Here is a 14,071-nt window from a genome sequence, read left to right on the forward strand (position 1 = left end):
AAGTATACTTTCCTATTTTTAGTTTAAAAGAAGTATACTAATAGCACACTTGAATAAACTTCTTTTTCGTAAGGGAATGCTTAAAGGATTAGTTCACTTCCAGAATAAAAAAATCCTGATAATTTACTCACTCCCATGTCGTCCATGATGTTCATGTCTTTCTGTCTTCTGTCGCAAAGAAATTAAGTTTTTAAGGAAAACATTTCAGGATTTTTCTCCATATAATGGACTTCAATGGGGATCAACGGGTTGAAGGCCCAAAGTGCAGTTTCAATGCAGCTTCAAAGAGTTCTGAACGATCCCAGCCGAGGAATAAGGGTCTTTTCTAGCGAAACTATCGGTTCAATTTATATACTGTTTAACCACAAAAGCTAGAAAACCTGGTATGTTTTCCTCAAAAAACGTAATTTCTTTTCGACTGAAGAAAGAAAGACCTGAACATCTTGGATGACATGGGGGTGAGTAAATTTTCATTCACAAGATAAGAACGTGGTGCCACTTTCTGAAGACAGGTGCCGACCCTCCAGAGTGCAGGGTTTTCCCCTGGGACCGATGGGCTGAAGGTCCAAATGGCACTTTCAATGCAGCTTCAAATGGCTCTACATGATCCCAGCCAAGAAATAAGGGTCTTATCTAGCAAAACGATCTGTCATTTTCTTAAAAAAAAAAAAAGTATATACTTTTGAACCACAAATGCACGCTCTGCAAATTCACGCATTACGTAATCACGTTGGAAAGGTCAGCTATTAGCTCTTCGTCTGTGTACTCTGGTTCAAAAAGGTAGGGTAGGGTGAAAAACTCCACCTCTTTTTCTCCTCCAACTTTAAAATCGTCCAACATCGTTTTTACCTTTTTTTTGTAAAGGGCATTTGACTGTCTTTGCACGTTCACTTTGTAAACACTAGGTCGGTACTTCCGCCTACATCACGCGTGACCCTTTCCAACGTGACTACGTAATGCGAGAAGTCAAGCTAGTGCAAGACAAGCATTTGTGGTTAAAAAGTATATACATTTTTATTTTTTTTTAGAAAATGACAGATAATTTCGATAGATAAGACCCTTATTCCTTGGCTGGGATCGTGTGGAGCCCTCTGAAGCTGCATTAAAACTGCAATTTGGACCTTCAACCCATTGGTCCCCATTGAAGTCCATTATATGGAGAAAAATCCTGGAATGTTTTCCTCCAAAATCTTAATTTCTTTTCGACTGAAGAAAGAAAGACATGAACATCTTGGATGACATGGGGGTGAGTAAATCATCAGAAAACTTTTATTCTGGAAGTGAACTAATCCCTTAAAGGAGTCATAGGATGCGATTTCAATTTTTCCTTTCTCTTTGGAGTGTTACAAACTCTTGGTGCATAAAGAAGATCTGTAAAGTCTCAAATCCAAAGAGATATTCTTTATAAAAGTTAAGAGTCAGCCACACCTACCTAAAACGGCTCGTTCTAACACGCCCCCACATATCTACCTCACTATGTGGGAAGATTTGCATAACGCCGCCCAAATGTTCACGCAAAGAAAGAAGGCGTAACTTTTATTCTTGCTGTATTTTTGCTGTTTCTGCTGCCATGTCGTAAAGACGCTGTGTGCTTCGTTGTGAAAGCTAAACTACTTTGTTTGGTCTTACAAAAGAGGACGCTATCTGCTTTGTCATGCCTGGAGCTGATCCGTGCTGGTTGCTGAGGAAATACTACAGCTTTGCGCTGTCGATCGCCGGATCGGCTTTCACCGTGGACGAAGCGGAGTCCAGCCCGGGGTCGTCACATGTGGTTGCCGCAAGCCCTCCGGCCGTTCCTCACGCTAGCCCCCAGCCTCTGCTCACTGTAGGCCGTGGTGTGTGATGCTGTTTCGTTGTGAAAGCAAAACTACTTTGTTTGTCCTTCCAAAAATGGACAAGACTAGAAATCAGTGGTTAAGTTGTATTTACAACACTGTTCCAGAACACTTCAACCCAAATATTCAGATGTGTACCAAATACTGTTCTTTTTAGCAGCATCATATGGCCCCTTTAATTAATAAAATAATTGCTCTCTACTATAACATAGGGCGAATGAAACACTGAAACTGTATGTATATGGTGTAGTTCCTGCATCCATATATATGTATCGGTAGATGACACATTAGACCGCTCCAGACATGTCGACACGTCCTCTATCTTAAACGGCCAATGCATCATCACTCACAGTAAAAATCAGCGAGTTTTCAAAGATACCACAACACTGAGCATGCTCTGATTGTAAAAACCATCGAAATTAAATTCCCAAAGAAATGGGATAAACTCTCACAGGTGAGAATGTGTTGGTTTGTGGTTTTTTAACTGTTAAAACTTTTTAATGTCATGTTAGCTAACGGTTTTGTCTTGTTGTATTGTGTTAGTTTAGAAAAAAATGATCTTCTCAAGTCTTCTGCAGATATGGATTTGACCAGCTTTGACTATCATAATATGACAGACAACGTACATATAGCGGCCCATAGATAATGAAGCATCAATGTGCATATATCTATGCCTGCAGCTGCTAACACGGCTATGCTAATCTCAACTCTATGGCTATGGTTTTTATGCCTGGCTTCGACAAAATTAAGCAGTGAGGTCCCATGGAGTTAAAAAATATGTTATTCTTGTTTATATATATATAAAAAAACTTTCATTGTAAATCAAGGAACAATTTGTTTCTGAAGAGAACACAAGCAACACATTGTCAGTGAGAACGTTTTAAAGGTTAAATGCTGCAACTCATCATAAACGGCTGCAAATGTCACAGCAAAAGAGCACCGGCATATGTTTGTGAACTAGATGAACCTCACATCTCTGACTAATAAGTGATGAACGGCAGACTGTCTTTCATGGGAGCTGCCCTCCCTGTGGTCGTCTGTGTTTACAGGCCACTGCCTCTCAGAGCAATCAGGCCCCAGCAGGCTTTACTGCGTAAAACCGAACAAGTCCGATAGTGTGCATATAAAAGCACTGTCGATCAGCCATCGGTGTCACTCATCACAATGTCAAGTCCGAGCGGGGTGAGTCACAGTGAGCCACATTCACTGTCAGTACCACACCAAACCACTCACGGGAAACCGGACAGGAAATACACATTCCCAACATTGTATGTTATGCTTCATAACGAATTGAAAACAAAGCTGTTTTTTTCTGCTTGGGTGAATCATCAAATCACATTACCCACAATTCCAATGAGTGACCTAGATGAAGATTAGCTAATGCTAATCTGGCACACATGTCACTTAACACGGCAATAACCGCATTCAACACAACAATTCTGTTTGGAGGCTGGAGTCATAACACATATGAATATTCTTTAAAAATTACATTGTTGAATGACATGAGGGTAGATAAGTCATTGTAAAGCTGACAAAGCTGCACCTGTCACAAAAAGGTGAAGACACATTGTTCTAAATAAATAAACATTAATTTTAGTGGCTTAATGCGAGGAATACTGTGCATATGTGACACCACGTAGAACTCTAGAAAAATTTGGCATCCTAGTCGGGGTAAAAGTCATAAAAATATGTTTTATTTCCATTGATTACATGCATGATGTGATTTCATTCCATCCAAATGAATATAAGATATTTCGCCCATGGAAAAAAAAATTAACCATAAACATCCTCATTACAGTTTATTTGTTCAGCCAAACTGATTATGTGAACTGCATAATAGATTTGAGTCAAGAGCTTCATGGATGAGCATGTCTAGTGAGAATAAACAGCATCCTTAGATTTAATACAAGACAAACAAGATCAAGAATGAGGGTTAAGGTAGGGTTACAGTTTTCTTAACCACTTCGGTAATACATATCGTAGAAGATGTCAAAGATTATTTTGAACATGATATAAACGACTTTGGGAATGTTTTATCAACAGCTAACAGTAATAGGCGTACTGAGCCACGCTATCGCTCATTGCATTTAGTCATTTTCATTCACAAGATAGCGAACCACACATCTCTTGATTACCGCATCTGCTCATTCCCACGATACCCCAGAGTCTTCAACCTTCCCGAAGCTCTGAATATGTTTATAATGAAATAACAAGCGCTTCTGAGGTATATATAGTAGAAGATGTGTCAAAAACTATTCTGAACGTGATATAAACATCTTTGGGGAATGTTTTATAAGCGTCTACTGAGTAGAGTCACACTATCGCTCATTGCATTGTCATTTTCATTCACAAGAGTCTTTAACATTCCCGAAGCTCTCAATATGTTTATAATGAAATATCAAGCGCTTCTGAGGATGAGAGTTGAAGAGGCGTCATGGGTTTGTCATGCTGTGTCGTAAGGGCAGATTTACGCTGCTAAAGACCCGTGCGTTTTTGGGTTGAGCGCGGACGGTAATGTGATGAAGACCTGCTGCCGCTAGTGTCGTTTATAAAACCAGTGAATTGATAGAAGAGAGATGTTAGCCCAAGGGATTTGTAAAGTGTGGCATCAAAGTAGATTATGCAAATTGGACGTTATCTTGATTGGTTCTGAAAACAGATGGGAAACTGAAAAAATTAAGAACTTAAAATGAACTTGAGTGGAGTTTGGGGTATGTAGTGGGTTGAAGGCTTCAGTCTTTTTCATACTTTAATAATTAAGTTAATATGTATTTGACCTCAAATGGCTCAGTGAAACAGGTCTTTTGATTCGCCTGGAGCCAGATTTACACATGACTCAACAGTTTTGCAGATATACTGTATAGGGATTTAGTGATATGACTATGATAGGCCACATAGGCCACTGGAAAATGACCTGAATACACCCATGTTATGATAAACAAGTGTAATAATAATGTAAAAAAAAAAAAATTGTTAATCAAACCATGATGCAAACAATCCTGAAAAGATATAAAAGAATAAACAATATATTAATACTTATTTTATTAATTATTTATTAAAACATAATAATAATAATAATAATAATAATGTTACAACACATGACATTTTACATAAAATTTTAACCTTTCTTAAAAATGGTATAAAAGTTTTGAAAACATAAACCAACATGAATAAGAGTACATTTCTAAGAACTTGACACCTGTTGTAGACTAGCTTTTTAAAGGATTCTTTAACATGGACACTCTTATTTGTTAAGATAATGAAGATTTTTTAATTTGTGGTCATTGGGCAAAACAAATTTCTCATTAAAACGTTCATAAACCATTCTGACATACATTGTGTTGCATGCATTCAATTTCATGTAAAAATGTCAATTTCATGGGGAAAAAATATCAAATGATTTATGGGTAGTATATTTTCCATAACTCGTAGAGGGATTTGTAAAGTGTGGACCCACAGTAAATTAATTTATCCTTATGTAAATTGTTTAATGCACTGGATTCACAAATGCTTAACATAAATATTGTTCTGTTTCATACACGTGGCTTGCAAAAACATATGATTGCATTCACTGATAAATACATATTATTATTATATTTATTATTATATATTATTGTATTTATTATTATAAATACAACATTATATGCTGCCTTCATAATCACATTATCACAACCAGCCAATACAAGAAACTGTGGTCGAGACAATCTTTCTGTGGTTTGTCAAACAATGTTTGCTATGACTGGACTTCAGCAACAGGGCACAACCCTTTGATATTTAACATACATGCGATTCCAGAGCCTTCCAAAAATAGGAGGAGGAAGATGACGGCTCTATAGTGGAGGGCAAATGAGCATTCTGCTCTCTGACCTCATTCCGCTCTGAGACACGCGGCAGAGGAAATATATTTCTGAAATGCCATTTCAACTGGCAACAGCATACATGGCCACATTCATTAAAAATAAATAAATAAAAAATGACATAATAATAATAATAATAATAATAAATAAAATAAAATGGCAAAGCCTATTTTAAGACATAGAAGCAAATGTCATGGTAATTGGTCAGAAAAATGAATGAACAATAATTTTTTAAAAAGCAATTAGACAAAAACCTGGTGCAGAACTCAGTTCAGGTTCTTGAGTATTCACGTAGCTACGATCAATTCTGCTGGAGCTAAACGTGGGAATCTGTCCAGATATTCTGCTGCAGCCACTACAAGATATGATCAGGCAACGCTCTATCAGTGCTACAACTTCCTCCAAATGCACACACTCTGATAACTGCAAATTCATCCTAGCTATTCTAATTTAACTCGGTTCTTATGATTAATGGGATCTTGTGTCTTGGAATTCAAATTCTGATAAGGAAAGAGGATTAGCTCCTGAACGAGAGAGAGAAAAACAGAATAAAAATGCAATTTTTCTCCTGTTCTTCTGAGTGTTTCAAGAACATTTTTGGTCAGAATAACAAAGTTCATTGCTAATTAATTTTATGTAATTTACTGATTATGAGCAACTTCTGTTTTAAAAGCATCTTCCCACAATGCCTCTTTTTAGAGTGTGACTTTCTCACCTCTCTGCATGCACAATTCAAGAGATCTTCTACGCACATGAGATCAGAGAGTTGAGGCAAGTTAAGCGACTCAAAATTTCTCCCCTTTGCAATGAACATTCAGTCATTCAACTTCAACTTCAACAACAACAACAACAACAAAAAAAACATCAGCATCCGTATTACAATAGCTTAAACATCGCTGTAGAACATCACTGTAGTTCAAGATGCTGAGAAGCGCCTCAGGGCTATATACTGGGGCACAACTTAATTTTCGTTTGACATCAGTTTACCCAAGTGTTGAAGTGAGTACTCAAGGCTGTGTGCTGTGGCACATCTCATTTTGCCTTGGACTTCATTATACAGTAGATAGGAGCTCAGGAATACCTCAAAGCTATGTAAGGGGACCATTGCTGTTATGCAATACGTTGTGAATTCTGTAATTTATAAATGAATAAATAAATAAAAATGCATGTGTTGTATAGTTTAAGCCAGACTATGTTTAAGAAGGGTATACAAGACTTAGAAACAGGTTCGGTCAAGCTGAAACACTTCACACCTTGATTATTAATTATAACTTCACTAATAACTTCATAATTAATATATTAATTACCAATTAAAATAATCTGTATTCTGCAAATATATGTTTTGTTTGAAATATATATAAAAAACAAATATTTATTAATAAATTGCCAGTTTTTCATGTTAGAAGCTGCATATCTTTGTTAAAAAATGGTAAAAAGTACTGTCGTGGCCAAAAGTATTGGCAGTGACACAAATTTTGTGTTTTTGTGTGCAAATTTAGTGCAAAATTTGCTGCTTAAGCTGTTGAGGTGTTCATTCACATTGTTTCTAGATTATGTCACTGCCAATACTTGTAGAAACAATGTGAATAAACACCACAACAGCTTAAGTAGCAAATTTTGCAAAACACAGAATTTATGTCACTGCCAATAATTTTGGCCACGACTGTATTATTTAAAATTCTAATTATCAAATTATTTAAAATTCATATCATGTTCATTTTAGTGTGATATTGTGATTAATTGAGGCATTACCATACATAATACGAATGAGAAAGTTTCTGGCATTACAGAAATGAAAAGAAAAAGTAATTAATTTTTTATAAAATAATGTGACAATGCAACAAAATTTGTTAAAGTTACATAGCTTTGTCAAAAAATGGCAATATCCACTTAAATCAAAGTAATTAAATTATTTAGAATTCACGCATGTTCATTTTATTATGATACTGTTATACAGGAAAAACTAATAGGATTTGCATCTTTAAAAATTCTTATTTTAATATGTATCAGATATATTAGACATTAAAAGTACTGCATAGTAGGAATCACACAACATTTATTGAGGAGAACCTCAAGGCTATGTCCTGGGGCACAACTAATTTTGCTTGAGACATAATTTTATACATAATTATAGACACAAACAAGGAAAAACTCATGGCTCTTGATTAACACGTGGGTTCCGAGCAGCAAACGCAGTAACTCGTGGTGAATTCACACAGTTGATGTCTATTACGCACAACAAAGAGCTTTATTTGCGCATTTACCATTAGAACCGATAAGCCAAAACGCACGAAACTCGATTCATAAGTCTGAAATCCATTCTCTTACCTTCGTCGTGCATTCTCTGCAGGCAAAAAGTCAGATTTCTCCTCCAGCTTGGCATGGCAAATAACTAAGAGTAATGCGTTATGCGGAGAGAGGCGGAAACAGACGCTCGTTTGTGGTGATGATGATGGACAGGTAGCACGCGGCCGGAGATGTGTCGGTGGTCAGGTGTATCGTGGACAGATCCTGTGGTGTTCAAGCAGTGGTCCATGAGCGGGCATCAGCTGTCACTCCTGAGAGCGGAGCGCAAATGACTCACGAGTGTCACCGCCTCACCAAAGTGTGTGAACGCGTGGACCGCCGGAACGCTCTCAGATCCACGCAATATGCCACAGCAAACTCATTAACCCTTACTTTCTGATGGGCTAGGAGAAGTGCAGATCCTACAATTCAAGACGATACTGGATGATTAGCATATTCATTCACCACGGGTTAATTTACGTATTTTATTTGTTAGTAGAAAGATCATTTAACGTTTTAATTACCCAAACATTACTTTTCTTAATTTTAGGAGAACATTTTCAACTTTTTAAAATGCTAAAACCATATTTTGCGCAAAGAAAATTGTATTTGTCATATATTGTGATATAATGAATGAAGTACATCCCCTGCAGTAAAAAAGATAATTGTCTACAACATATTTTTTTACTAATTTCAGCTTAAATGCAGTTCAGCAAATACTACAATTAAATTATATAAATAATGTGTAAATAAATTTAAAAATAATTATTTTTATTATATATATATATTTTGTAAACTAATTCATTTATATAAAATATATATTTATACATTTTATAATATATATTTACTAGTAAAAATAAGAATTGTCTTTACATTTTTTTTTTAATTAATACCAGCTTAAGACAGTTAAAAAAAGCTTAAAGGCAAACAAATGCTATTAAATTATGAAAATAAATAATTTAATTATATAATTAATTTGTATTTTTATTTTAAACAATAACATATTTTTAAACATTTTAAAAGTAAATAATTTATATTTTTAAATAATAAGTGTATTATTTTAAATTATTATTACATTTTATTTGTTATATATTGTGATAAAAGTTGTAAATGAAACACATTCCCTAATGTAATATAGTAAAAGTGAAAATCATGCCTAACCTTTTTGTATTAATGTCAGCCTAAATGCAGTACAACAAATACAATTACATTTTCTAAATAATTTAATTATATAACCCGTTTTTAAATTACTATTTAATTAACTTGTATATTTGAAAACTTTGTTTAAAAAAGCTGATAAATTTTTTTTTTCAGTATTACCATAATGAGAATATCAGTTTTTCATATTAAAGGAATGAGAATTAGAAATAAAACATGCTAAATAAATTATGTTAAAACTTGTTAAATATGTGCTTCATTTTCTGTTATGCAAAATATGGTAAAAAACACAGGGTTAAAACTTCAGTAACATCAGTCGGCCACTTTTGATTTGGTCATTGGAACACATTAAAAGAATCGAAAAGAGAAATACGAACAGTGTATTTAAAAATGGTGAAATCAGATGAGTGATTTGACTCTGTAACATGAGTAAGAAACTCGTCAGAACTGCAAACCGAAAGTGCTAAGCTGATGTGTAACCCAGTGTGTGAAAATACACATTTCTCAAAACAATAAATCACCGTTATTCTAAGTGACGCTTCACTTTCACTTGTGAGAGGCTGCCACACATTTGGAGCTTTTTCCCCATTCCAGATGCAAACTCATAACTGGAGGCCGAGGGAGTGTGGGCAGGCCTCTGTGCTGATCTCCTGAACCCTTGGGCAACTCTGTCAAATCTGTAACCGAGGCATAATTTAATATGACAGTAATGGAAACAACTGCCATAGTATGTTCACGCTGGATGTTTAGACGGCGGGTTTATTTGACAGATTATGCAGGTGATGCCAACCATTTGGCTTATGGTGTAGTTGTTTTATGGTGTTTCAGGTATTGCATTTTGAAATACGGTGTAGAGTCAACATTTGCAATCAATTTTATTTCTACGCTCTCTACTATTTTATGTTTTGGTGAACTGGTGGCTAATTCATATGGATTTGTATAATCGTATTTGTAGTTTTCCATACAATCTTCTGACAGTTAGGTTTAGGGGTGGATCTTTATGCTTTTTTCTAAACAATAAAAAAACACACGTACGGATCATACGTTTTCGTAATTAGCGCACACTTCATATGTATGCGGTTCATATGGAAGCTCTTTTCCGCCACAGAATAAAAGTATTAAAAAGGTCATTTTTATCTCGTAACTACAGGTTTATATCTCAAAATTTAGACTTTTATCTCAATTGCAAATATATATCACACACAATTGCGAGTGTGATGAAACATTTCTGACTTGTAAAATCAGAATTCTCGCAATTCTGACTTTTTTCTACGAATTCTGGGTTCACAGCTCACTGTTAACAACTCGCAATTCATTCATCAAAGTCTTAATTGAGACTTTATAACTTGCAATTGCGAGAAATTAAGTCTGAACTGTGAGATAAAAATTCACAATCTGATAAAAAAAAAAGAATATGAATAACACAAAAGAAGATTTTGAAGAATGCTGGTAACCAAACAGTTACCGGTAGCCATTGACTTCCATAATATATATATATTTTTTCCATACTTTGAAAGTCAATGGCTACCGTCAACTGTACAAACATTTTTTCAGAATATCTTCTTTTGTGTTCAGTAAATGATGACAGAATTTTTGGGTGAACTGTCCCTTTAAACTAACATGTAAATCCTGAACAATAAAACCATGTATTAATAAAGTAAATGGTTAATGTTGATTTCATGATTTTAAAAGTTCATTAAAACAAAAATTGTATTATACACACAATATATATTCTTTATAACCATTATATTGTATGTAATTCAATTATATACAATATAATATAATTTAGTGAAATTAATAATAATAATAATAAAAACAAGTTGGTTATAGTTTAGTATAGAAAACTTTATTCTTCAATGGTCGTGTAGGTTTTCAAACAGCCCACTGTGGCTAATATTTTTGGACCAGCTTTCATTTATCATCCTTTTTTTCTTCTCCATGAATCATTTCTCGACATAATTGACATGTTAAGAATTTTTACAAACAATATAAATCAGCTCAAACATCCTGTTTGGAAATGAACCAATGGAAACAATCTAAAACAGGTTGAAAACCAAATGAAATTTTCATATCCGCTCTGCCAGCTGGGAGTGAGATGCACTTTTAACGCTCAAGAAAAGTCTTTGAGGGCAGAACGATGTCTGATTGGAGGTGTGAGAGAGGAGACGGGCTTCACTGCTCGTTCTGCTGGCTGTCTGTGATGGAGCTCACGGCCCCCTGGCCTTTGTTGACGTCACTGATACAAGCCCACTGTCCGTCCACGGACTCCTTCCACAGGGTCACCTATGCGCAAACGTCAATGGGAAACGTAGTAAATGACATGCTTTTCATTTTTGGTTGAACAATCCCTTTAAAACACCACCAGGTTAGAGGCCAAATTTACAGTTACTATCACAGTGATTTAAGTGAGATTTTTATTTGTCATTAGACATGTTTGATGATCCATTCTAGAGAGAAATGCATCATTCCATCACTTGCTCAGCAGTGGATCCTCTGCAGTGAATGGGTGCCGTCAGAATGAGAGTCCAAACAGCTGATAAAAACATCACAATAATCCACAAGTAATCCACAGCACTCCAGTCCATCAGTTAACATCTTAAGCAAAAATCTTCATGTTTGTAAGAAACCATTTATCGTCCACCATTAAGATGTTTTTAGCTTCAAACCATCACTTTTGACCAAAATACGAGTCCATAATCCATAATAACTTTCCCTCCAGTGAAAAAGTCCGTCTCCTGTTGTCCTCTCCCATCAAAATCCATATTTGTTTAGATCTGTTTTGGACTGTTTTCACTTGTAAACAGTGTTTGATCTGTGTAGATTTCTCTCCTGATTCAGACGAGATGACTTTTTCACTGGAGAAGGCAATAATATGGATAGAGGACTCATATTTTTTGCTGGAAATGACAGTTTGAAGTTTAAAATGTCTTATTGAGGGATTTGTTTCTTACAAACACACAGCTTTTAACTTCACAAGTCATTAACTGATGGACTGGAGAGGTGTGGATTACTTGTGAATTATTGGGATGTTTTTATCAGCTGTTTGGACTCTCATTCTGACGGCACCCATTCACTGCAGAGCATCCACTGCTGAGCAAGTGGTGCAATGCTACATTTCTACAAATCTGTTCCCATGAAGTGACAAACTCATCTACATCTCGGATGATTATTTTTCAGCAAATGTTCATTTGTAGGTGAACTATTCATTTAAAACTGTTTATTAGTGCATTAAACTTACAGTTACAGTAAAAATGACAGTTCAAACTGTCAATTTGAATCAAAAATAATATGCAATTAAAATATATTTGGGTAAACTACTCGCTATTACAATATATTGGTGGATATGAATAAAAAGACTTAAAAAATTCAATATTTAATATATTTTTTTAACTATACTGTATTTCATTCATTAAATATTTTGAATTGAATGTGATACAATGGTTGATTTGAAAAGCCATTTTAAGCAGTTTCACAGTAAATGCATATAACATTGTTCAAATGTTGGAATTTTTAAAGAAATTAATACTTTTACTCAGCAAGGATGCATTTAATTGACTGGCTAGTCAGGTTAGAGGCCATTAGGAAAAAGCAAACATCATGTCTTCCTGTTCCAGTGACAGCGATGCAATCTAAAGCTCATCTTGTTTAAAGCTCATAATTTCGGCGAGCAAACGAGGCAGCGAAAACACCTTCAAGAATGAATGCATGCACACCATTAGCTAAACAAAACAAACAAAAAAAAAACAACAGTGCCTGTTTTAGCTGCCTAGAACCACCTAGTCAGGGCTGTATTTAACCTGCGCTTATTTTCAAAGCCCTTTTGCATTATTTAGCTGTCTGTTTTATAAATGCATCAGATAATGGCTGAGAGTAAATGGCTCAACCCGGCGCTCGCCATTGTAAATAATTATAATGCACAGCGTCTCACAGAAAGAGCAACAACCAAGAGTCTTCATTTAAATAACGGTGACGTCGAGGACCCACTCCCTCACGCTGGGTGATATAACCTCAGTCATTAATTCCTGAACCTGAGAGTGCTTAATACTCAGGCACTGTAAAATGAGTAATGGCGGCTCTGCAGAGCTGTAAGCTGCCTACATGCTCCAACGGCAGCATCTTCACTCCGTAATCCCATGGGATGAGAGCCAGAGACTGTCAACATAAGTTTCATGGTGAAAAGTGAATGAATCACAGTGAATCTGTCAGAGAATATTCACGGCCTGTCCTTTAGTTGGTGACGGGATGAATCATGTTTTGCACACCACATCCTGGAGGACATCATCCATCCTTGAGTATCACAGCGTTTATTAGCAGTGTTATTTCAGTACCATTGAGCAGTGGTGTAATGTAACGAAGTAATAATACTTCGTTACAGTACTTAAGTATTTTTTGGGAGTATCTGTACTTTACTTGAGTTTTTATATTTCAGCCAACTTTTACTCCACTACATTTCCTAATTAAAATGTATACTTTTACTCCGATACATTTCCCCGAAGCATATTCGTTACTTACTACAAAATAGTCAGAAGTCAGAAGAACACAGACTGCAGGAAAGCAGGTTTGACGAATCAGTGGTCTGGCGTTTGCAAGTTAGACTCCTAAAAACACCTTTGCTCATGTGCAAACAAGTGCGCGCACAACCGCGAGTGATTCATTTTCCACTCAAGTCGAGTCTGGGGTGTGCGATACAGCATCGTCTGCGATAATATGGTAAGTGTTGTTTTAATGGTGTGTGATCTGACATTATGAAGTATATCATCAAATCATACACAAGAAGTGCATGCACACTGATTTATTAGTCTATTAAAACTCAAAATTCTAGGCATTCTAAATGATGGCAAAAATGCTTCTGTATGTATGCTTTTTATATTTATATAATTTAATACAGTTAACTTAATCTATATCACACAAAGAGTACCGTTTTTCTGCAGATAT

At 35.5% G+C, this 14,071-nt stretch overlaps 1 protein-coding gene across 1 annotated transcript in view; it reads right to left on the bottom strand.

The window, feature by feature from the left end:
* Nucleotides 1–10,960: 10,960 nt before the first annotated feature.
* LOC107657312 (protein SEC13 homolog) overlaps nucleotides 10,961–14,071 on the bottom strand; it is an 11,184-nt gene continuing 8,073 nt past the window's right edge. Inside the window, exon 9 of the mRNA XM_016445353.1 lies at nucleotides 10,961–11,419. Coding sequence (XP_016300839.1) covers nucleotides 11,309–11,419 — 111 coding nt within the window. The 3' untranslated portion in view covers nucleotides 10,961–11,308. The remainder of the gene's footprint in view (nucleotides 11,420–14,071) is intronic.

This window comes from Sinocyclocheilus anshuiensis, unplaced genomic scaffold, assembly GCF_001515605.1.
Source record: "Sinocyclocheilus anshuiensis isolate Anshui unplaced genomic scaffold, SAMN03320099.WGS_v1.1 scaffold239, whole genome shotgun sequence".
In the NCBI taxonomy this organism is placed as follows: domain Eukaryota; kingdom Metazoa; phylum Chordata; class Actinopteri; order Cypriniformes; family Cyprinidae; genus Sinocyclocheilus; species Sinocyclocheilus anshuiensis.